Source organism: Lacerta agilis, chromosome 9, assembly GCF_009819535.1.
Source record: "Lacerta agilis isolate rLacAgi1 chromosome 9, rLacAgi1.pri, whole genome shotgun sequence".
Classification (NCBI taxonomy): domain Eukaryota; kingdom Metazoa; phylum Chordata; class Lepidosauria; order Squamata; family Lacertidae; genus Lacerta; species Lacerta agilis.
In genome coordinates, this window is record NC_046320.1 from 56,223,003 (window position 1) to 56,246,536 (window position 23,534).

A 23,534-nucleotide genomic window follows, 5' to 3' on the forward strand; every position below is an offset into this window, starting at 1 on the left:
ATCAGTATGGCACTCACCACGAGTTTAAAATGGTTTGCTAGCATGAACTCCCCATGGGGAATCCTGAGATATGTAGCTCACTGGGAAGGTTAGGTAAAACTAAAGGTAAAGGGATCCCTGACCATTAGGTCCAGTTGTGTCCAACTCTGGGGTTGGGGTGCTCATCTCGCTGTACTGGCCGAGGGAGCCAGTGTACAGCTTCCGGGTCATGTGCCAGCATGACAAAGCCGCTTCTGGCAAACCAGAGCAGTGCACGGAAACGCCGTTTACCTTCCCGCCGGAGCGGTACCTATTTATCTACATGCACTGTGACGTGCTTTTAAACTGCTAGGTTGGCAGGAGAGAAGGTTAGGTAGGGAATGGAATTCTCAGAAACCTTATATAAAACTACAGTTCCCAGTGTTCCTTGAGAGAGTCATGACAATTAAACTATTTTAAACCCAGTCAGTACAGTAAAATGTATAATAAACTTTATTTGCATAGCCAGCAGCCATTGCAACAAAATATACACAATACAGTTAAAAACAATAATGGATAAAAAGATCGATCAAATGGTTATGGTTGTCGTTCAAATAGTGGCCCTTAATCTCATTGCGCCCTCAATAAATCTAGCAACGTTTGTTGTTGTCAACTCATTTTGATCAGATAAGAGAAAGAACAACATATTCGCAGATGGACGGCCTGGGATAGTGAGTAAGAGTGGAGTAATAAATTCAGACCTCAGATCTTTATAGAGGGAGCATGACGGGAGGACATGATCCACTGCTTCCAAGTTGCCATTTCTGCAGGGGCAGAGTTTTTTTTTTCTGATTGGGATCTTTTGAAATCTGCCCTCAAGTACCACTGAGGGCAGCACATCCAGTCTAGCTAGGGTGAAGGCGCGTCTGAATTTTGGAATAGTTAATTTGTGCAAATAAGATGGCAAGGAATCGAACTGGGAAGGGGAAAAGAATGCGTACCAAGGACAGCGTTTCTTTACAATTGCCAGATTATTTTGTTGCTCAAGGTCCTTTAGACACTGACCAATTAGGCTCTTTGCCCTAGTGTGGCCCATCGTTAGGAGCTGATGTGGGTGGAGACCGCAGGAGAGAAGTTTTTGACGCACTGATTTGGACCACGTACTTTTGTGAGAGTCTTGTAACACTAAGGGTAGAAGGCCGGAAGGGTTTAGGTTTATACGGAGCCAGTAGTTAAAGGTTCTTAGCCAGGATCGAGTTTCTACGGAGGGAAAGCTTGCCTCCAGACGCAGTGCAGCATTTGCAGTGGTACTGAGAAAATCTGCCTTAGGAATTTAGACTGAACAGTTTCAAGAATGCTACAGTGATTGCCCGTCCAGATTTGGGCCCCGTAGAGTAACTGAGCCAGCGATTTGGCTTGAAAGACTTTGAGGGCTGCTGGTATGCATTTACGGCCCTTTGTATGGAAAAAGCGGGATAACATCTTTGCACTTTGGGCAGCTATTTCTTTGACCCATCTTTGATGTACATCCCAAAGCCCTGAAGATTGGAAAACTATGCCCAGATATTTGAAGGCTTTGACTTGCTCGATCCATGCTCCAGCTGTGTAATCTATGTTTCCTTGCGAAAACCAGGACTTTGGTTTTCTCATGGTTTACCACCAGCTGCTCTTTCTTACAATAGTCCGAGAATTTTCCCAGCAGCCTTTTTAGGCCTATTTTGGTTCTGGACAGTAAAACTGCGTCATCTGCGTAGAGGAGCACTGAGATTGGTTTGATAGCCAGCTTGGGGGCATGGAACTCCGAAGATGTTAAACATTTGACCATGCCATTGATGTACAGATTAAATAAAGCTGGGGCTAAGATGCAGTCTTGTTTGACCCCCCTAGAAGCTGATATAGGCCCTGTAAGTTGGCCATTTGTGGAGGATCTTACATACAGCACAGTTTCTTTGTATAGGCCATTGATCAAGAATAATAATCGTTTGTCCATGCTGGATGTATTTAGTCTGGTCCAGAGTCTAACTCGAGAGATAGAATAGAAGGTGGCCTTCAGATCTATGAAGGCTGCGTATAAGACCCCATGGGATTTCTTGGCATATTTATCGATGAGGTGAGCAAGAACAAAGCAGTGGTCTATGGTAGATCTACCCTGCCTGAATCCAGCTTGCTCCTCAGCCAAAATGGCCTCCTTGTCCATCCAGCTAGTTAATTTGATGTAAAGATGTTTTGCATATAATTTGCTGGGAATGGATGGAAAACTAATGGGTCTGTAGCTCACCGGGTTCAATGTAGAGCCCTTTTTATATATTGGGACGATTATCGTCTCAGCCCACCCTTTGGGGAGGAGACCTGTTGAATCAACGAGGGAGAATAGTTTCGCCAGCCAGGGTGCCCACCACCCGATGCTGATCTTCAAGAGTTCTGCAGGGATATAGTCTGTGCCAGGGGCCTTGTTGTTCTTTAACTGTGCGATCAATTTCTCTATCTCCTCTTTGGTTACGGGTGGCCATTGCGGTAGGGCCTCTGGTTGAACGTTCAGCTTATTAGGCTGGGCTTCCTCATCATTGAATAATGATTGAAAGTATCAAGACCACAAGTCTATAGTCTAGGGAAGGGGTGACATATGAAGGTGGTAGGCACTTCTGGGTGACACAAGAAAGTAGTAGGCATGGTCACAATTCAGCCATGCAAAAGCCAGAGGTTTATGCGAATGCACACCTCTTTGTCCTCCATCCAGAAGAGCAGGAAACATGTTCAAATGATGCATTCTAGCCAGGCAGAAGCACTCAAGGGGAGTGCAGAGAAGAACCAATATGAGGTATGGTTTGGGGAGAGATTGTGACCTAGAGAGGCTTGGAGAGTCACATTCGACCGCTAGGCATGAAGTTCCCTGCCCTGATCTAGAACCACCCTCTGGAATCACTTACCAGCCTGAATTAGACAGTCACCTAATGTCAAGAAGTTTAGGTGCCCATTGAATACGTTTGTATTGAAGATGGCTTTCCCTGAGGGTGTGACCCAGTTGCCTGTGGAACATTCATTGTATATTTGCAGATATGTGGTTGTTTTCATAGAAATGATTTTATTGCTTTTAGAAGTCAAGTATCTTGTTTTATCCTTTTGTTTCATCTTGTCTACTGCTTTGATGACCTCCAGCCTTGAGCCAGTTTATAAATCTAAAATAAAAAATACAATTAATTAAAAGTTGCTTTATAGAAGTCTTCTCCAACCTGGTGCCCACCAGATGTTTTGAACTACTGGGGCTGATGGCACATGTCGTCCAAAACATCTGGAGAGCATCAGGTTGGCAAAGACTTCTATAGTTTATAGTCAACTTGAACTTTGCAGCGCTTAGCAGAAAGGCTGGCTACCATTGTTCTGGGATTTTTGTGTTTTTTCTTGTGTTCTTCCTTCTTGTGCAATGGTTTAAACATTAAGGAACATCACATCTTGCACTGAGGAATAACTATGATGGTAGATTTGAAGAACAAACCTGCTTCTACATAATATTTATTAAAATCATGTGAAAAACATGGATTTCCCTTCCTATAATCTTGTCAGGCCACCAGTAGAAGACAGCCAAACCCTTTTGACCCCTGTGGTGAGCTGTGGACCTCCAGGAGCACTGCTGACCCGCCCTGTCATTCTGACAATGCACCACTGTGCGGAACCAAACACAGAAGACTGGAAGATCCAGCTGAAGAACCAAACTGCCCAGGGACAGTGGGAGGTGAGTCTACAAACCTTCACCATATACCACCATAATTGCTTGCTTGCCACAACTCTTCAGGACAAGTTATTAGTCATTTGTGGTAAATTACCTGGCTTTTCTAAATAATGGGAGCATCACGCCGCCTCTGGACTGGAGGGCTGCAGATGCCAGCAGGGCTGCAGATATGGCAGTGATTCTGCCACTCTGTGTAAGTCTGCCGGCAGAGGACAATGGTTTGAATTGTGACCTTAGATTTGTTGTTTAGTCGTGTCCGACTCTTCGTGACCCCATGGACCAGAGCACACCAGGCACTCCTGTCTTCCACTGCCTCCCGCAGTTTGGTCAGACTCATGTTGGTAGCTTCGACCTTAGATTAGATGTGGGGAAATCTGGGGAGATTATAGCTCAGACTATTTTACACATGTTTTGCATGCACAAGCTACTAGTTTATTTCAAGGCCCAGTTCAAGTGTTTTGTGTTTGTGTTTAAAGTCCTACACAGCTTAGGTTCTGCCTCTTCTGCATATACAGGTATTCCCCATGTGCACTGAGGAACTCCATTGCAAGTGTTCTTGTTTCTGTAATGTGGTGGAAGAGCCCCTTAATTGAATAAGGCTTCAGTTGCAGTCCCTGTCTTTTACTCCTTGTGCGTGCTATTTGCTTTTATTCTGTATATGGCGTTTCATTGTGTTTATTGCTTATATTTCATTTTTGTATTTCGTTCTTTGAGCCTTGCTGTGAAGCAGTATAGAAATGCAATAAAAAAAATATTGATTGATGGATTGAATTTATATCCCCAAGGAACCCAGGGCAGCAAACAGATACACACAATTTAAAAGCAAAGCTAAAACATTCTAAAACAGAATGTTCTAAAAACAATTATATATTTTTTAAAAAGCAGTTATAGCTAAATACATTGTTCCATCCGTTAACGGAAGCCCTGAGGCATTCAGCCCTTTGCATCTCTCAATCCAGAAGCTCGGGGCTGTGAAAAGCTCTCTGTCTTCCTTGAGACTGGTCAAAATGGACCAATGCTCTTTTTCAGGAGAAGGCAGCTTCATATGTTCATCCTGACCATGCAGTTGTTAAAACTAGTTTCTGGAATCACACACGTAGTCTGCAAACAATCACCAAAGTTCTTGTATAGTAAGCCTCACCTTCAGTAAGCTCACTCTCTTCCTCACTCACTCTTTTTTGGAACCGATCTCCTGTCTCTTGCTCTTACTCAATTGAACAGATGTTTGCATGGCTGGAGGCAGGTCAGCTTCATGCTTCATGACTTGGCTGGCAGGGGTGCGTAGAATCAGCATTTCAGGTGGCACCTTTCTTCCTAGCCCTTAGGAAGAATGGTGTCATCTTTGCAAATGTGCAACATCACCTCTACCCAGAGTCTTGAATCGGTTCCCAAGCTAGGAAATAACCAGCAGCCCTATTTCTCTTGGATCATCAGCATTGCCAGCATTCTTTGGAGACTGCAGAGAGAAGGTTCATCAGAGCGCAGTGTGTCACAGATACAACATTTGCAGTAAGGAGCTGCACATTCCTCTGTTCTTGCTTGTTTTATTTTTAAACCAAACTTACCAGACACCTTTTGTCTCCTTGCGGTATTGCACGAAAAAATAAGCAGGGAAAGTATTCAAAAGTGTCTCTCTGTCTGTGTTCCAGTGGTAGGAAGCTGCCTTCCTCTGAGTCAGGCCATTGGTCCATCGCTACTGTCTGCACTGACTTGGCAGCACTTCTCCAGGATCTCAGACAGGGGTATTTATTTCCTTGCCCTACCTGGAGATGCTAGGGATTGTGCCTGGGACTTTCTGCATGCAAAGCAGGTCATCTGCCATTGGACTATGGCCCTTTCCCTATGGTTTTGTTTTGCATATGGAACTGTGAGCTGGATAATTGTCCACAAGCATAATCAGTTATGCAGGTCAGTCTTCTCCATGCTCTTGATCTTCCCTTATGCTCTTCCTTAGTAAGCTTGCAAATAGAACGAGTGAGATGGTGTTCACGAGATGTTTTGTTTGAAATATATCAGTGCACTTTCCATGCTAAGCTTTCTTTTAGAAGTCTGATATAACTAGTGTTTCTTTTTAGTGGTAGACTCATGTTAGACATGCTCCTAGAAACAAGTTAATAAAAAACAAGGGTCCCCAAAAATATAGTCCCTAAACTTATTTGAAAGCTGGTCCCTGATGCTCATCTTCTTGGCTATCTCTGCTGCCAAGACACCTCCTGCTTTTGAAAATCTCACCATTGCACCTTAATTGGGTAGGTGGTTCCTGAATCATAACAGTGAGCTGGATGGATCCCCTCATGCATATGGCTGAGCATGTTTGTTCTTTTGTGTTGTTAACTTCCCATTTTTTAGGATGTGGTAGCAGTTGGAGAAGAAAACTTCACCACCCCATGCTACATTCAGTTGGATCCAGAAGCCTGCCATATCCTGACAGAAACTCTCAGCACCTATGCCTTGGTAGGGCAGTCGATCACCAAAGCAGCTGCCAAGCGTCTCAAGCTGGCCATCTTTGGACCACTGATCTGCTCATCCTTGGAATATAATATCCGTGTCTACTGCCTGGATGACACCCAAGATGCCCTTAAGGTAATAATTAGACTCATTCATTTTAGAATTGTGTGTGTGGAGATCTAAATGCTGCAATTACCATATATTAGTCTCCTGATTACAGCTATTGTGCATTTTTTTAGACTTCGTTTTTTGTGCATGAAGTCGGATGTTGTACAATACTTTGTTTTATAATACGGAGGGGAGCAAAGAAAGAAAGCAGAGATAAGAACCAACACTGCCTTTTGCATAATTATTTCTCTTGTACATTAAGCTAATTCTTCTCCCAGCATTCTTCCTTCTTTTGTTCACCTGTATCAGAATCACCTGGATTCTGAGATTTTTGCATTATTAACAGGCCATAAGGTTCACCAGAACTTCATTGGTGGTTCATGTATTTTTAATGCTAAGTGCCAGTTCCCCAGAGATGCAAAACAGATAAATGCCTCTTTGTAAATAGTTGATAACGATATTTTTTTTAAAGCACCAGGGCTGTTAATCAAGCGCTTGTGCTATATTACTTTCTTCTATGACTTTGTTTGCAGTTTTTGCCCTGAGAATTTGCAATTGAAATGTACCTTGGTTGTTGCTTTCCCTATTGGTGCACGTGGCCCTATATAATGCAGATTTAAATGTATTTAATTTCATTTATTTATTTTGTTTCAAGCCACTCTTCATCAAGCAAGTGATCCCAGGATGGGTTGCATCAAATATAAAATCAAACTAACCACAAAATAATATACCAATAAAAATAGTTAAATGGCTCCAATAGAAAGCATAAAAAATATCAGTCAATATTACCTCTCTTCCTCCTAACTATAGAAATTGGTGTCCTAGTGCATCAAGGAGCCACAGCATTAAAAGCCTTGGGGAAGAGATGTTTTTTAGCCATTGCAGGAAAAAAGTGTTAACTGATATTCCATAGCTGAGGGGCCACTGCTGAAAAGGCCCTTTTATACGGGGGAGAGGTGCAAACCTCACTCAAAGATGAGCTAACAAGTAAAGCACAGGTGAGGAACCCATTGGGCCCAGTGGCCCAGGTCTTCACCTCCTCCTTAACTATACTAAGAGTGGCATTTAACTTGGAGCAAATGTATGTAAGTGCTTTTGTGAATTTGTTACAGCAGGCCTCCAAGTGTTCCAGTAACCCACCATTTGGGCCAGATCCCCAAAGCCTATTGACCACTTAGAAGAACTCAGCTGAAGAACTACTTGAAGTCACAAGCATGGTGGAGATCTAATCTTCCTTTGCTGCCATCCGTATCACCCATTAGGCAATAATAATTATTGCAATAAACTTATAAAACCAGGTGCTAGTTCTATCCTACAAGTTAATCCATGTACACTTGTGATATAGGGTAGGTTTAGGCTTGCCATACATCTGGAAAATTCCAGACATATACGGAAATCGGATGCCTAAAATGACGTCGGGGGGGATTGGGGGGAGTTTTTTTCCTGGGTTTTTTAATGCGGTGTGCATGGCAAGGGCTCCAGCTGCCCATGGTGCCACTGCTGGTGGTGCTGGCTGTTGTGTCCCTCACTTGGCTATGCACAGCCTCCCCATTGGGAAACCGCTTCTCCGGGGCACAGATGGTGCGGCACCACAGTGTCCTGAGTGTGGCGGACTCTTCTCTTGCTGTGGCTGCAGTGCCAGCACCTGGCGCTCCTTTCCCAGGGGCCTGGACCCACTGTTTATATCTCTGAGCCTGCCAACCTGGCCACAAGGTGTGAGTGCTCCTGCCCGACGGCTCTCACCATCTCCTGAAGGTTAAAGGGAGGCAACATTGCCTCATGTGTGTTACTCTGTAAACTGGAAGCGAGAGCATTGCTTTCGCTCTTCATGAACTTTGTGATCCAGGGAGGTTGGGCAGCCTCTAGCCATAGCGAAATAGGCTCCCCCCAATTCTCGGCCTGAGGCAACTGTATTGTTGCCGGAGGCTGGGCGGGTTCCTTGTGGGCAGTGGTGGCAAGAGAGAGCAGGTTTGAAGGGGAGCCGTAGAGAGAGCGGGGCAGCAATGGCCAGAGGTGCCTGCCAAGGGAAATGGGAAGGCAGGGGATCCAGGGCAGGTATTGGGCTCTGGGGAAATGAGAGGCACTACTAGGTAAGCCTAGGTAGATTTGCTGCATCATGGTAAAGTTCCTTCACTGGTAACATGTATACTGATGTGAAGTTTAGATTCCCATCATTAAGTGTTTGGCTGGATTGCCAGTATCTTACTGTCACCACTGGCAAGTTTCCTACAGAGTGGATTATTCCCAAGAGTTTTGCAAAACAAGAATCCATAACTATATCAATAACCTCTGTCTAGAAGATGTTTGCATTTTATAATGCTTTGCTAGCAAATTCAATTTTCATTCCGAATGCATTTTGGCACTATGTCTTCCAGAACATCAAAGCATACTATCTTTGTTACAAAAGCAGAGTGACTGGTTTCTGTAGTGATTGGAAACACAGGGGGGAAGTGTTTGAAGGAGTAGGATGAAGAAAAGGTATATAGGTTTTGGAAAGCTGAAGGTGGTATCCAAGAGGTGTTGCCCTTGGTGGGTGTGCACTCATTCCCATGTCACCACAGGTCAATCCAATTTTGTAGGTATTTGTAGAGTGGTTAAAAACAAACAAACCTGCAACACCTATTTGAAAACAGGTAACAGCAGAACAGAACAAATTAGTATACTACCTGTGCTATACCATCTTAAACTCTCTTAAAAACTATTATCTGCCTGCAGCTGCAAAAAGCAAGCCAGCAAAGCTTCCTTGCTCTGCATGGGGTTTATTTGGGGCAATGTCTGACAGCTTCTCTTGGAAAATTACTGCATTTTATTCATCATAATATTATTACTTGCATCCCAGACTCATTAAAGGGGGATTAAGTTCTAAGCAGTGTCAAGGTCTGAGTCTCCCAAAGACAATAATCTTTTCCTATCTGCCCGTCTTAGTCCACATGGTCCGTGGGTGTCTTCTCATTTTTTCTGGAATTTTCTCTGGAATTTGCATGCACAAGAAAACATCTTCTGAGAATTAGTAATAGAGGCATATAACCTGCTGACATATGCAGGAGCCAATGAGGTTGTTCCCCAGGTCTTTGCTGGTTGCCCATATATGCACTGTCTGCATAAAGGTAGCATACAGAAACATTGTGCGTGTATCTATGTATGTACGTACAAGTATGTATGCATGTATATGTGTGTGTGTTTTCTGTTGGTTTGCTTTGCAGATGTGCAGATCTTGACTAACGTAATAAAACTAAGCACAACAAATGTCCCACAGGACCATATGTGGCATGCCAGCAATACATTGTGGTTCACCAGGTGTTTTATAAAGTAGGAGCAGGAATAGTGGAGTTGCAAAGCATGTGACAAGCCATTGCACATGGCTAGTGTGCTGTGTATGCCATAAGGGGACCACCTGTTATGCAGACCTGCCTGAGGTTTCATCCCAGGAAGCAGCAGCTTTCCCCATGGCTGATTTTAGCAGTGTAGCAGTAGCCAAAAGCAGGGGCAGCTACCTTAAGGTAGGCCAGCTGCAAAGTGAGATGGCAGTACTCCGTTACTCTTTAAGATGGTGCCACCAATGCTGATTTAGCTAGTTTGTGGACTGTCATTTGACCTAGCAGGAAACAGCAGGGATTTTCACAGCTGCCGTGTGGCTTTTGGGCTTCTGCTGCATTGAATCGGCATGCTGACCAGTCAGAAAAATCCCTCAAACTTGGAAGTGTTGTCAACCGGATAATGCCAAGGAGACAGGCTAAATTTGGGATTCTGCACACTCTGCAGCTGAAACAATCAAATTCTTTAAGTGCTCCCTGCTCCCTGAATCACCTTCATTAGATTGCAAGGGGAGTTCAGGTTGGTCACTTAGGCATCGCCAAGCAAGAGGAACTGCAGCACCAAAAAAGAGGGCAAAAGTAGACACGGATTTTTGTAAAATTTGCATAGGCTAATTGATATGTACAGATGCAAATACAGAAACAATTGCTGCAATTTAAGTACATCTCATCATAGTAGGAACTCTCTTCTTTCCAGTTGCTAACTATAGATGGGTGATTTAAAGACCCCTGCTCTCTTTTCTTTATTTTTAAAAGGACTTGCACTTTGGACAGAAGACTGATCTCTATGAAGCAAGACACATGGGGACCCTAGGGGTTGTTTTATATGGTTAATGCTAAAAATGAAGCGGATTGTCAGGAACTGGCTGGATGCAGACGAGTGGTGGGAGGCACCAGCTGGGGAACCCCTGAGGGGAAACCCCCAGTGGAAGAAGGCTCAGAGCAAGGGGATTGGTGGTGGGACAGTGATGAGTAGTCAGAGGGGGAAGATCAGTAGAGGGAGGTGTTGGAAGCTGAAGGGGCAACAGGGTTTAGTGAAGTGAGCAGGAAGAGGCTGCGGCAGAGAGCAGTGCAGAATCAGAGGCAGGAGAGCAGGGGGGCCAGGAGACAGAGATGAGGCAGGCTGCTGAAGTCTCCTGCTTCTTCTGTGACCAGCTCCCCTTTCTCCCCTGGTCTCCTAGATCATGCAGAGAAATGAAAAGAGCAGAGCAGAGGGATTGGTTGTGTGCAGATACTGTCTTATGACTGCTTGGAAAATACCCTTGAAAGGAGGGGACTTCGGCAGCTGTGGGAAGGTGAGGACCTTCGGTCTTCACAACTGCCTCATTGGGGCAGGACCTACTGGGAAGAGTTGCAGGGATCAGTAGGCCTGCACCGTTTTGGTTTATTTGAATAAAGAGTTTACTTTATTGCTGCTGACCTATGTTGAACTCCGGTTCCTGACACAGGCTGAAATATGATTGAAGTGGGAGCTTCCTGTTTTTTATTTTATTTTATTAATGTAGAATCCCTTCTAGCCGGTTATAAGACTATAGCCCTGGGATCACCAGCCTGCCACTGTGGTGTGTGTGAAAGGTCTCAGTAAATGCTGCAAGCACCACCTGGATGAATGTTTGTGTGGAGCTTTTGCCTTGAATTGTCTACCCAGCACTCTCTTTTCTTATCACATTCCGGCCTGTTTCTTCTTGGTATGAAGACAAGGAATGGTCCACGGTACCAAACTACAAATAAATGATAGTGGAGTGGGAAGAAATGGTGAACTCATTTCACATGGATTCTTCATTAGTAACCTTTCCATTTCTGGGAGTTCCATTGACCCTACTTTATGGATAATGAATATGTGCTCACAACTCCTTCCTATATAGAGTGTTTGTGTGCTAATTTTCCTAAGCTGTCAATCATATATTGCTATTTATAAATCATCCAAGGCTTGTCATGTACATATTTCGCCCCAAAACATTCACCCAAAGGCTTAAGAGGCGTTCTGATTATAAAAAGGCACAATGCTGCATTTCTCCTGACAGACTTACTCCTCAAATTATTCAGCTGAAGCATTCCCTGAACAATTGCCAAAGTCTTAGGTGCAGCAGCAAAGCCTAATGACGTGTCATAAATAATGCCTTGTTCCTTGTAAAAACAGCTTGTTTTTCTTCCTTGTGTAATGGTAGCAGAAATGTTTTTGTCTCATCCAGCACTAATCAGTAATAAAGCTTACATGGTGAGATGCAGTAGGAATGTGCAATGTGGGTCAACTATAGCCACTGTTCTTCTTTTCTTTATGGGTAAATGATGGACCCCCTACCACTATCCTTTTTTTAAAAATGCAAATGGAAACTATTGAAAACGTACTGCAAACTGTCCCCTTTAGTGCTCTCAATTTCCAATCCTTATCCCTTTCTGCACCACAGTTTGCAAGACTGAGGACCAGTTCTTTTGTTAAATTTGTACCCCACCTTTCCACCCGATGGTGCTCATGGCCAGCTGTGTATTTGCTGTCTCGATTTACACTAGAATTGTGGACAACAGCAGCTCCCCAACAGCCAAGCTTCACACTGCAGTATTCAAGTCTGGGATCACGTGGCTTTCCTTAAGTTGTGTGTGTCTATTTTTGTTTAAATTGCATCTCACTTTATAGTCCCAGTGGGACCCTCCAGGCAACTCACAAAGCATCATTAAAATCACAATATTAGAAAATGACAGCCATATCATAAAACCAACATACACTATAAATTAGGTAGAGAAACAGCAGCAGTAAGAATTCATTTTCAGAGTGGCCCCACATGCCTTTTTAAATAAATGTTTCGACTGATCTCTGAAGGTTATGTTGTCTCTCTCTAGGGCAGGCATAGGCAACCTTCGGCTCTCCAGATGTTTTGGACTACATTTCCCATCATCCATGACCACTGGTCCTGTTAGCTAGGGATCATGGGAGTTGTAGGCCAAAACATCTGGAGAGCCGAAGGTTGCCTATGCCTGCTCTAGGGCAAGGGTAGCCAAAGTTGTGCTGCCCAGATGTTGATGGATTATAGTGGCTGCCACCACTGACTGGCTGGGGGTGATGGGCTGATAGGAACGGGAAGCCAACAGCCCCTGGAGGGCATTTCTTTGGTTCCTTCTGCGCTAGGGAGATAATTTCACAGCTTTAGCACCAGCCTTTCCTTTGGTTGCACAAGTAACACTTGTCATAAGATGACTTTCACTCCGACCTGGGTCTGGTCCCTCAACTGCAGCCTTTTCTAAAAATATATATTTTGGCCACACCTACCCATGTCCCAGTAACACCCATGCTAGATAAATATAATGTGTAGTTGTACATTCAACAGTTTTTTTTAAAGACTGAAGATTTCACCTGCTTCAGAGCACGGCAGGTAGACCGTTGCATCGATCCAGTTTGTTTCCATGCACAATGCAGAGTGCTGATTTTGATATATAAATCCCTAAATAGCTTGGTCCTAGAGTGCTTCCCCATATAAACCTGCTGAGCCCTCCACTGAAGAGGCCTTTTTGCAAGATCAGGTGCCATTAAAGAGCGTTGTTTTAAATTCTTATTTAGTGGTATAATTTTTGATGATCTGATTGTAAGACTCTTAGAGTGGAAAAGCATAAAAGTACTTGAAGTAGCAGATCAAGGCTGCATTCTTATGCACAGTTTGAACGCAGTGGGTCTCCCTTCCAAGTTAACAGGCATTGGATTGGCATGCATATAAATAAATGTCTGAAACACAGGACCAGCCCTATCATTAGGTAGAGTGAAGTGGCCACCTAATGCAGCCGATTTTGAATGTCATGAAGAGGCAGCAAATTGTTGTTAAATTTATTATTGTTGTATTTTTACTCCCAGGGAGGAGGAGAGGCACTTGCAGGTGTACTAATATAACTTGACTGGCTTTGGGTAATTAAACTTGAGGGCAGGAACATTGCTGCTCTGCCTCAGGCAGAAAATTCCTGTGAATTGACTTGAATGTCTAAGGCTCTATATGAATGATTAGTAGTAATAGAATTATATTAGCAAGTTCATGCATATGCATGTGTAAGTGAAGATCTTTCATGGTATATAGTATATACCAAGACAGTCTGTGTGGGGCATACATCAGTTTGCTGTAAGGAAATGTAACAAATTTTCCTTTAGACAAAAGTGGGAGATAATTTGGGTGTAATGAACATTGATAGTAATCAAATAATTACTATCGATTTGGTCTTTAAGACGTCTTCATGAGGTAATTAAGGCATACTCAAAGGAACCTGGAACTGATTGATTGGCAGAACCGTAATTCTAAAAGCTTTCTAATTACATTCCTTTTCTTCTAATAGTGTAAAGACAAACACCATTTTGACTTTAAGGCTGGTCAGGTTAGTTGGGACATCAGACTTCTCTCTTATGCTAAACAGACAACATGGCAAACATAATGCTCTTGCATATCACTGCTCAAGCAAAACCACATTTTATACTGGATTTCAAAAGTTTTCCCTGTTTCTGTGCATGGCTTTGTAATGAGAGGGGAAAGTGCTGAACTGATTAAGTGACCTGGGATTTTGTGATAATATGATCTGAAGTCATTTGAAGGCAAAGAATAAGATGCTGTTGAAGATCTCTCAGACAGACCAGAATGCAGAATGACACAGTAGTCTTTGCATGTACCGGTAATACTCTACCATGGTTTGCTGGATTGTCCGAACCCTGACTAGTGGCTTAACTTTGACTTGTTTACTGCCAGCAAGGAAACCAAATCTGAACCCATGGTTTGTTAAACAATCCAGGGCTTAGTGTTATATGTGAGCCACACCAATATCAATACTGTTCCATTCACTGTTGAAATGGATTCTGATTGTGTCCTTTCTCTGGTACAGGGATGTATAACAAATGTCTTCCTATGATGCTATCTAGTAGTAATGTCCAGAGAGGTGGTTGTGTTAGTCTGTTGAAGCAAGATCAGCCTAAAAAAAAATTTAAAAAACACACACCAAAAAAACACAAAAAACCCCACCATTAAATGGATGTTGTCTTTCTTTCAATACTCAGGAGGTGCTACAACTGGAGCGGCAAATGGGTGGACAGCTGCTAGAAGAACCAAAGGATTTGCATTTTAAGGGTAGCACTCATAACCTCCGCTTATCCATTCATGATATCACCCATTCCCTCTGGAAAAGCAAGCTGCTGGCTAAATACCAGGTAAGCATTCGGAACTGCTAGAAATAACTACCAGTGTGCTAAGAAGAATGCCATAAAAAGGCCTAGAGATTCAGTGCCACACCTGAATGTACAAGTATCCTTTAAAACCAAATATGCAGTGGCTCCCTAGGAACAAGTATGCTTAGGTTCCCGATACTTTCACTTTAAAACTAGATCTTCTTCTTCTTCTTCTTCTTCTTCTTCTTCTTCTTCTTCTTCTTCTTCTTCTTCTTCTTCTTCTTCTCCTCCTCCTCCTCCTCCTCCTCCCCCCCCTCCCCAGTACATTCAGTGTTTATTTCTGTTTCTGCTCTGACATGGTTCATCTTTGTTCAGGCCAAGAATGTAGAAGGAACATATATTTGTAATACGAGGAATTAAAACCTTTACATTTTTGCCCATGTACTAAAGGGAGCAATTAAGGAACGCCATACACACTTCCCCATTAATTGATCTCACAGTGATCTCAGCTAGCAGCTTTCGATGTGCTTTTTGTTACAGAATTCTATTAAGTTAAGTTAAGGTTACCAGACGTCCCCGTTTCCCAGGGACAGCTCCCAGATTTACAAATCAGTCCCCATACAAAATTCATTGAAGTTGAAAAGTGTCCCCGGATTCATTGAAAAAAATCTGGTAAGCTTAAGTTAAGTGTGCACTGTGCATTATTATCTTTAGTTGGTTGTGAATCAGCCAATAAACAGTGGATGGAAGTCAATGTTAATCATACCCAGAGAGTAAGGTAAAGGTAAAGGGACCCCTGACCATTAGGTCCAGTCATGTCCGACTCTGAGGTTGCAGCACTCATCTCGCGTTACTGGCCAAGGGAGCCGGCGTACAGCTTCTGGGTCATGTGGCCAGCATGACTAAGCCGCTTCTGGCAAACCAGAGCAGTGCACAGAAACACTGTTTACCTTCCCACCGGAGCGGTACCTATTTATCTACTTGCACTTTTGACGTGCTTTCGAACTGCTAGGTGGGCAGGAACTGGGACCAAGCAACGGGAGCTCACCCCGTCATGGGGATTCGAACCGCCGACCTTCTGATCAGCAGGCCCTAGGCTCTGTGGTTTAACCCTACCCAGAGAGTAGACCCACTGAAATAAATGGACCTACTCTGAGTATGACTTAGGTGGACATCACACATTATCCATGTTATTAGTCATAGTCACCTTGCTTGAGACTATCTAGCTGGGGCTTATAGCTATCACTTCTCCAACAGGAAATTCCCTTTTACCATATCTGGAGTGGATGTCAAAGAAACCTGCATTGTACCTTCACCTTGGAAAGGTTCAGTCTGAACACACTGGAGCTGGTGTGCAAACTTTGCATACGGCAGGTTGAAGGAGAAGGGCAGATATTCCAGCTCAACTGTTCAGTATCAGAGGTAAGGAAACTCAATCTCTTCCCACAGTCACTAATATTACTTGACCGGGCTCAGGAATTTCTGCGTATGGTATCCATTAAACCGGGGTGGGTAATTTTGCAGTCATCTTTGATCCATCTGCTGGGCAAATCTGAAAGGTGCTTCTTACATATGTAACCCTTTGCCCTCTGCAAAGATCCAAAGCTGGATTGGGGAGTGCACTGGAAAATTTACATAGAAAAAAAGTTCATTTTGTACCATTTTTTTACAGTGCAAATTGCAGGAGCAATCTGGATAGAATGAAAGTTTGTTTGTTTTGTTTTGTTTTCGCTATCCCCCACTGAGGGATCTTAAACTCAACCAGGTCTCCTGCACTGGCAATTAATGTTTAAAAAACAATTCTGCACTTAGAGACACAGCTATGTAGCTAATATAATGTGTAGTTGGGCCCTGAGAAGCATTCCAGAGTCAGCTTAATGATGCATCAGGAGATAATGTTACAATTCTGTTTGGGAAATGCCCATATGCAAGGACCACAGGAGAAAAGGGCATGTAAAACCACATCTTGTTTAGACAAGATGGACATTAGTCCCTTTTTATATAAACTGTGAGGTGATGCTAAATTGTTCTGGATGGGGTCACTTTTCCCATAACATATCAGGTTTGCAGGTTAGTGGCACTGTTAGGTCTGGCCCTGTCTTTCGATGCCTATGTGACACTGGTGATATGAAACATCTGCTGCCAGCTTTAGCTGGTTCACCAACTGCAACACTTCATGGGCAGAGATAGGTTGGCTGCTGCTATCCATGCTCTGGTAAACCTCCAGATTAGAGTTCTGCAATGTTTTGTACATCAGGTCACCCCTAAACTTCAGTTAGTCAAGAATATATATGCAGTAATTGGGATGGGATGGGTGCAGTTTATGTCAGTTCTTAAACAGCATCACGTGCAACTACAGATGGACAAATCTGTCAATTTCAGTTTCTCTCCCAATTTTCCAGTCATAAGTTCAGTTCTCCACACTCCCACCAGTGTTAGAAATCTGTGATATGAAAGCTAGGAGCTAAATGACACCTTAAACCTAGCTTATAAGCACAACAACAGAATGTCTAGGCACATTTTTTTATAACAAGAATACAAAGTTGAAAATGAATGAACTGCAGATAAAATATTATGTTCATTTTACACATGGTCTAGTTCTTCCCCTGACCATATTCTTAAGACAGTGTCTTCTCCAGTCTTCAGACAGTAGCTGGAAGTGGGGAAGCAGAAAAAGGTCTTCTTCCACTCTGCAGTTTTAATCTGAAATATTAGGTGCAGTACAGCGTCCAGAGTTCAGAAACTGCTCGCACTAATGAAATTCCCTGTCGCAGAATGCGCCTAGAACAATGGCTGTGTTTCGATTCACATAGTGTTTCGCGAAGTAGATTAGGTAGATTCACGTTTAAAAGTGAACTGAACCAAACTTCTGCCCCATGCCTACTTGCAACCCATTTGTTTCCAAGTATAATTCATTGTGCTAGGTCTCTAATGTAAAATATGGAACTGACCACTCCCATAAGAACATGATCAAGCATTAAGATCACCTTCAGACGTCCTTTTCTGAGCCCAGGTAGCAATCAGGGAAAGGATCTTAGTGGTATTGCTCCAGAGAGACTGCTGAATATTTTGTCCTTTCCATGCCAGGCAAAGTCTGTCTTGGTTACTCAACCTTTTAATATTTTGTGGTTTCTTAGTATCACCTCCTGCTGACCTCCCCCCTTTTTACATAACTTGAAACACACACACACACACACACACACACACACACCCCTGAAAGCCACCAAACTGAAGTGCAGGATATTAAATTTAGTAAATAAATAAAATTGATATTTAACAAACACTCCTTGTTATCTTCTTTGAAATAAAATGCAACTTAAATGAGGGCAGCATACTTCCAAATAATATGTTTAGGAGTTCAAACAGATTGTTACAATGGGTTGGATCCAAACTAAGGTAGCTGCGTATACAGCACACTGAAGTCAAAGTGGCATGTTAGTCCCCATTGAAATAAATTGTACTGGAATCATGGCTAATTCAATGGGAACTAATTAAGTGAGGACCAATTAGTCTGGATCTAACCCAGCCTTTGCCAACCAAGGGCCCTCCAGATGTTCTGGAACTCCCTTCAGCATAGCTGGGAGTTGTAGTGTGAAACATCTGGAGAGTACCAGGTTTGCAAAGGCAGATGATGATGATGATTGAATTTATATACCACCCTATACCTGCAGGCCTCAGGGCGGTTCACACATCTAACTCCATGTAACTTTTCTAAACTGGACTCAGGCTAAAAGGTTATATTGTGTATTAGAAAAAGTCATTGCGTGTAACACTGATCTATTGAAATCAGTGGAAAACTTAGAATCATATAATGGTAGACTTGGAAGGGACCATGCAGATCATCTAGTCCACCCCTTGCAGTGCAAGAAACTTTCACTCAACATGGGACTCGAACCCCCGGCTCTGAGATTAAGAGTTTCAGGCTCTACCAACCAAGACTTGATACAATGGACAAATACAGTGGGCTTGCATTATGTACTCTCAAATTAACTAATGAGCACTGCTCTGGAGAATCAGAATTGGTACGAGAGAAATAGACTTGGACTTGCTTCACTTCAGATCAGAGGAACTGACCTACTGACTGCCCAGAGATACAGTGGCAGAGTAAATGCCATTACTCTGTAATTTTATTTCCAAAGTGTTTTGAAGTGCTGCCGTCATGAAGTGTAAGGGCGGGGGGAGAAAATCCAAGCAGTCTCGAGGTGAAGCATTCTTGTCTTCATTTTCTTTTCACGTAATTAAGGGCAAGTCATCTCGTCTGTCAGGCTGCTGCCTTGACCTCTTCTCTGTTTCTCACAGCCGGCTGTGGTACAGCCAACATTTCCTCCCAGACTTTTGCCACCCTCTTTGACTTACAAACAACTTCAGTCAAAGACCCCACTGACATTAATAAGGAATGATCTTGATGTCATGGTGCCATGGCAACCAGCCGGCAGGTTTCGTTCTGCAAGGCGTATCTCTGAGCCGCAGAGCTCCACCCCTGCTGGTTTTGGACGGTGTTTTCATCGCCAAAGCCCAGCAGGTCTGTGAAGTTCAATAACCACACAACTCCTGCAACAACAGAAGGAACAGCTTTTGGAGGAACTGGGTGGAAGGGCCAGCTATCCCTCTGATGAGCGTTGCCCGTCTGGTGTGCACAAGTGCCAGCAGATAAAGAGGGAGGTGGGCTGAGAACAAATAATGAGGAGGAGAATATCTCCCTTTTTTGGAAGATGATTCCTCAAAGAGGGCAACAGCAGCAGCAGCATAAAGATTTCATTTGAGTTGACCTGGGATAGAGAAAAAAATATTTCACAGTTCATGTGGCAACATGAGCTTCCAAATGCAGCAGGGGAATGAAATGCTGATGAGGTTTTTTTGCTAGCAGCTGACATCATAGATAAATAAGTAGATGGGCCGGGAGCTGATTGATAAGGGAGGAGGTCTCTATTATGTGATATATGCCATTTTGCAGCAAGTAACACCATCCAAGGGCCACATTAGAAACATATCATGAATTACCCAAGCTGATGCAATTCAGCTGACAAGTGCAGGGCCCAGGATGGTTCATGTGGGGAGAGGCGGTCCTTAAAGTATTGAGGTACTGAGCACTTTGAAGTGGGCCTGGATACTAACTGGGAGCCAGTGCAGTGGTGTTACATGTGCAAACCATCTTGTTGTGATGAGCAATCTGGCCATTGAATTTTGGACCAGCTGAAGTTTCTCACCTGCCCTTAAAGCTAATCTGCCTTTGATACACTAAGGCCTTATATGCACTATACATTCAGCTTCCCCCAAAATGTCCTGGGAATTGTAGCCTGTTAAGCCTGTTGAGAGTTGTTAAGAGACCAATTTCACTCGCAGACCTATAATTCCCAGGGTTCCCTGGGAAGAGGGAACAAGATGGTTAAACCACTCCAGAAACCAGTTACAGGTGGGTAGCCGTGTTGGTCTGCCATAGTCAAAACAAAATCGAAAATTCTTTCTAGTAGCACCTTAGAGACCAACTGAGTTAGTTGCTGGTATGAGCTTTCGTGTGCATGCACACTTCTTCAGATACACTGAAACAGAAGTCACCAGATCCTTAAATATAGTGGGGGAGTGGGGAGGGGTATTACTCAGAAGGGTGGTGGGAATGGGTGATAGGCTGATAAGTGTGGAAAACCTGTTGACGACTCTAAACGGCTGCAATTAGTCTTGCAGGGAAGGGGTGAGATGGCTAAAGATGGCTTTGTTATGTATAATGAGATAAGAATCCAATGTCTTTGTTCAAACCAGGTTTCTCCATGGTTTTAAGTTTGGTGAAACGGTAGTTATGTGAGGGGAATAGGGGTCTCTTAACAGCACCTTTAGCAAACTAAAGTTTCCAGGATATTTTGAGGGAAGCAGTGACTGTTTAGAATGGTGTGATACTGCTTTAAATGTATAGCTTGAATTCCTGTTTCCTGGGAGCTTATTACATGGGGAACATGAACCCTGTAAATCCACCTTCTTCTGTTGCTGGATTTTACCTTCCATCCATCCCAACCACCATGGCCAGTTGTCAGGGAAGAAGGGAGTTGTACTTTAACAACATCTGGAGGACCATGGATCCCCCATCTCTGCAGCAGAATAAGCATAATTTATTTCATTGTTAGAGGGACTATCCAATATTCATCAACCAGAAAGTGATTTTTTTTTCTGGGTTCTTTTTGAAGGGCCAGGAGATGACAGCTGAAAGTTACTTAATTCTGCATTGTGCAACATCGCATGTAACATCTGCTGGGTTATTGGGTATAAAGTTATATATTCAGCTGGGGACTCCATAACATTAAAGACAGATGGTAAAACAAGTATCATAAACAATTATTACAATAAGTACTGTACTGAAGTAATCTCTAATTTAACCTAGCAAAGGAGCAAAAGAGCAGGTATTATCTTTAGCAGCGAAACTCTGGAATGTAGCAAATGTCATCTGCTTATACATAATGAGACCCAGTAACAGCAAAATGTGGAAAGAACATTATTTTTTCCCCCCTGTGCTCTGATTCTGTCTATCAGAGAGAATTATGGAACAGGGATAACACGGCTGCGATGTATTTAATGGGTGATTGCACGCCAGGGCTGTGTAAGACCTGACCCTTTTATTTTGGGAGAGTTTTGCCTATGGCAATGCCACCCTGAACACACCTGATCTGAACTGATCACAGAAGCTAACCAGGGGCAGCCCCACTTAGTATCCTCTCTTTGCTTGCCTGTCCAGTAGCTATGGCAGGAACAATGGCAGGACAAGCATGTGGGTACATTATCCATCATCCATGTTTTCTGCTTCGCATTATTTTGAAAAGGAAGCACGGTGGCCCATGGGATTTGCAGTCTTCCCTAAGCCCACTGTAATGATGATTGTATTTTGGAGCAACAGTTTTAGCTGCAGACTTGGAGCACAGATACCCGTAAGTGAAGTCTTGTCTCCTAGTGTCAGGGATGGAGTGCACATTTTCTGTTCATGGTGACAGAGCCCATGAGCATTATTTTATTTCTCCATATAGGAATTAATGGGAGCTATACCACATATCCCTATAGCTCAGTTGGTAGAGCATGAGACACTGAATGTCAGGGTTGTAGGTTTGAGCCCCACATTGGGTAAAATATTCCTGCATTGGATCCCTTCAAACTCTACAATTCTATTATTTGTACTTGGTGCTAAACCTATTCTCTGTCTTAGTAATTCTAGATATTAAAGAGCCAAACCTGTTTTTATTTCCATAATCCTATTTTGTGTCCTGTTTCTTGGACACACTGAAGGCTGATGGAAAGTTGAGAGGTGGATAAAGAGCATTGGCAGCTTGGCTAATCATATGTCCAAGGACCCTTACATAGAAAAGGTCTCAAGGTTCAGTCCAGAAGAGCCATGGATAAAATTAAGACATTGCCCAAGTGGTAGCCATACTTCCCTCTACCTCCATGCAGCTCAACAAAGTGGCCATACTGAGCAAACAGGTGGAGCTATCAAGGGAAAAGAGAAGCATCCAGCCTCCCAAGAGGTAACAGTAATGACAAGAATGCCTAGGAGCTGATGGTACAGTGCATCAGGGTCCATGGAGTGACCTAGCCCTGTTTACCATATCTCAAGTAGGTTTTGGAAGGCAGAAAGGCAGTTAAAGACTGGGGAAGTTACATAGCGAAGGCCATGAGAGAGACTATGGGCATAAATAATCAACCACCACCATCCTGGTTTATTTTGTAGTTATAAAAGAGAAAGTCTTATGCAGCTAAACAAATCATACAGGGGCTTAGAAAACCCAGGTTCATATCTATTTTTCCTGTTTAACTTCTGATATGATTCTATTCCTGTCTCCCTCCCACCTTCCTTTTCTTTCCCTCCATTTTTGTCTTTGAAGATGCCCAAGTTCAGTTTATTTGGTCTACAGACCATAAATTTCATACGCAGTGCAGGGTTAAAAATAGAGAAAATTTTGGCTCAGTACTCATCTACTCTTAGTAAGTGTGACCTAGTTTTGATGGGTACAGCTAGGAACTTAGTTGTATTTTCTGTGATCTTAGGATTGGAAACTGCCATTAAAACTGAGACATGAAATTTATCTGAGTTCCCAAGTGAAAAGAAAGTACCAGGGAGATAAAATGGGATCTTATGTCCCTATAAAAATTACAGTGCAGGAGAATGTGGACTAATGTTTCGACTGAGCATCTTCTGCAAGGACAAACTCTCTGACGCCAAGACAGCCTGGTAAATCAGCCTTCCATAACTGCTGATGGCAAAACATTTAACCAGCCATTGAGAATGCTCTCCTATATCTAGGAACATTTAATCTTGCTAAATACCTAGCTGGCCAGTAATAACTGCTGGGTTGCAGGACAAGGTGCTGTGGTGAGTAAGCCACATTTGCAAGAACTAATGAATTTTGCACGTTAAGATCTGTTTGACGATAACAAGAGCCAGGCTCCTTTAGTATAAGACTTCTAGAGGCTGATCATTTTGGCAAAAAATTCCAGTCTTTGTATTCCTGTGTGTTTGTCCTCATCCTTGTCAAATATACCTGGGTTTCCTCCTTCAAGAGTGTCAGTGTCATAATAATAATAATAATAATAATAATAATAATAATAATAATAATTTATTTGTACCCCGCCCATCTGACTGGGTTTCCCAGGCATGTGCAGCACAGTGCATTACAAGGAACAAATATCTAACAGATTCTGCTGCACATCTTCTTGAGTATCCAAAAGTGGGTATGTAGTACAGATAGTTGAGCTCCTTAAACTTTCTTTCTCTGAAATAAAGCAGAAGTAATACCGGTAAACCCTCATAGGAATGAGTAACGCCATTAGATCATATGGGGACAGTGAAAAACACTACAGACCAAAATTAGAGGAT

The 23,534-nt window shown here is 43.0% G+C and overlaps 1 protein-coding gene across 3 annotated transcripts in view; it reads left to right on the forward strand.

Moving 5' to 3' along the window:
- UNC5C (unc-5 netrin receptor C) overlaps positions 1–23,534 on the forward strand; it is a 299,416-nt gene that overhangs the window by 271,893 nt on the left and 3,989 nt on the right. For all 3 annotated transcript variants that reach the window (XM_033160516.1, XM_033160517.1, XM_033160518.1), the window contains 4 exons: positions 3,520–3,688; positions 6,035–6,268; positions 14,576–14,725; positions 15,941–16,105. In XM_033160516.1, coding sequence (XP_033016407.1) covers positions 3,520–3,688; positions 6,035–6,268; positions 14,576–14,725; positions 15,941–16,105 — 718 coding nt within the window. The remainder of the gene's footprint in view (positions 1–3,519; positions 3,689–6,034; positions 6,269–14,575; positions 14,726–15,940; positions 16,106–23,534) is intronic.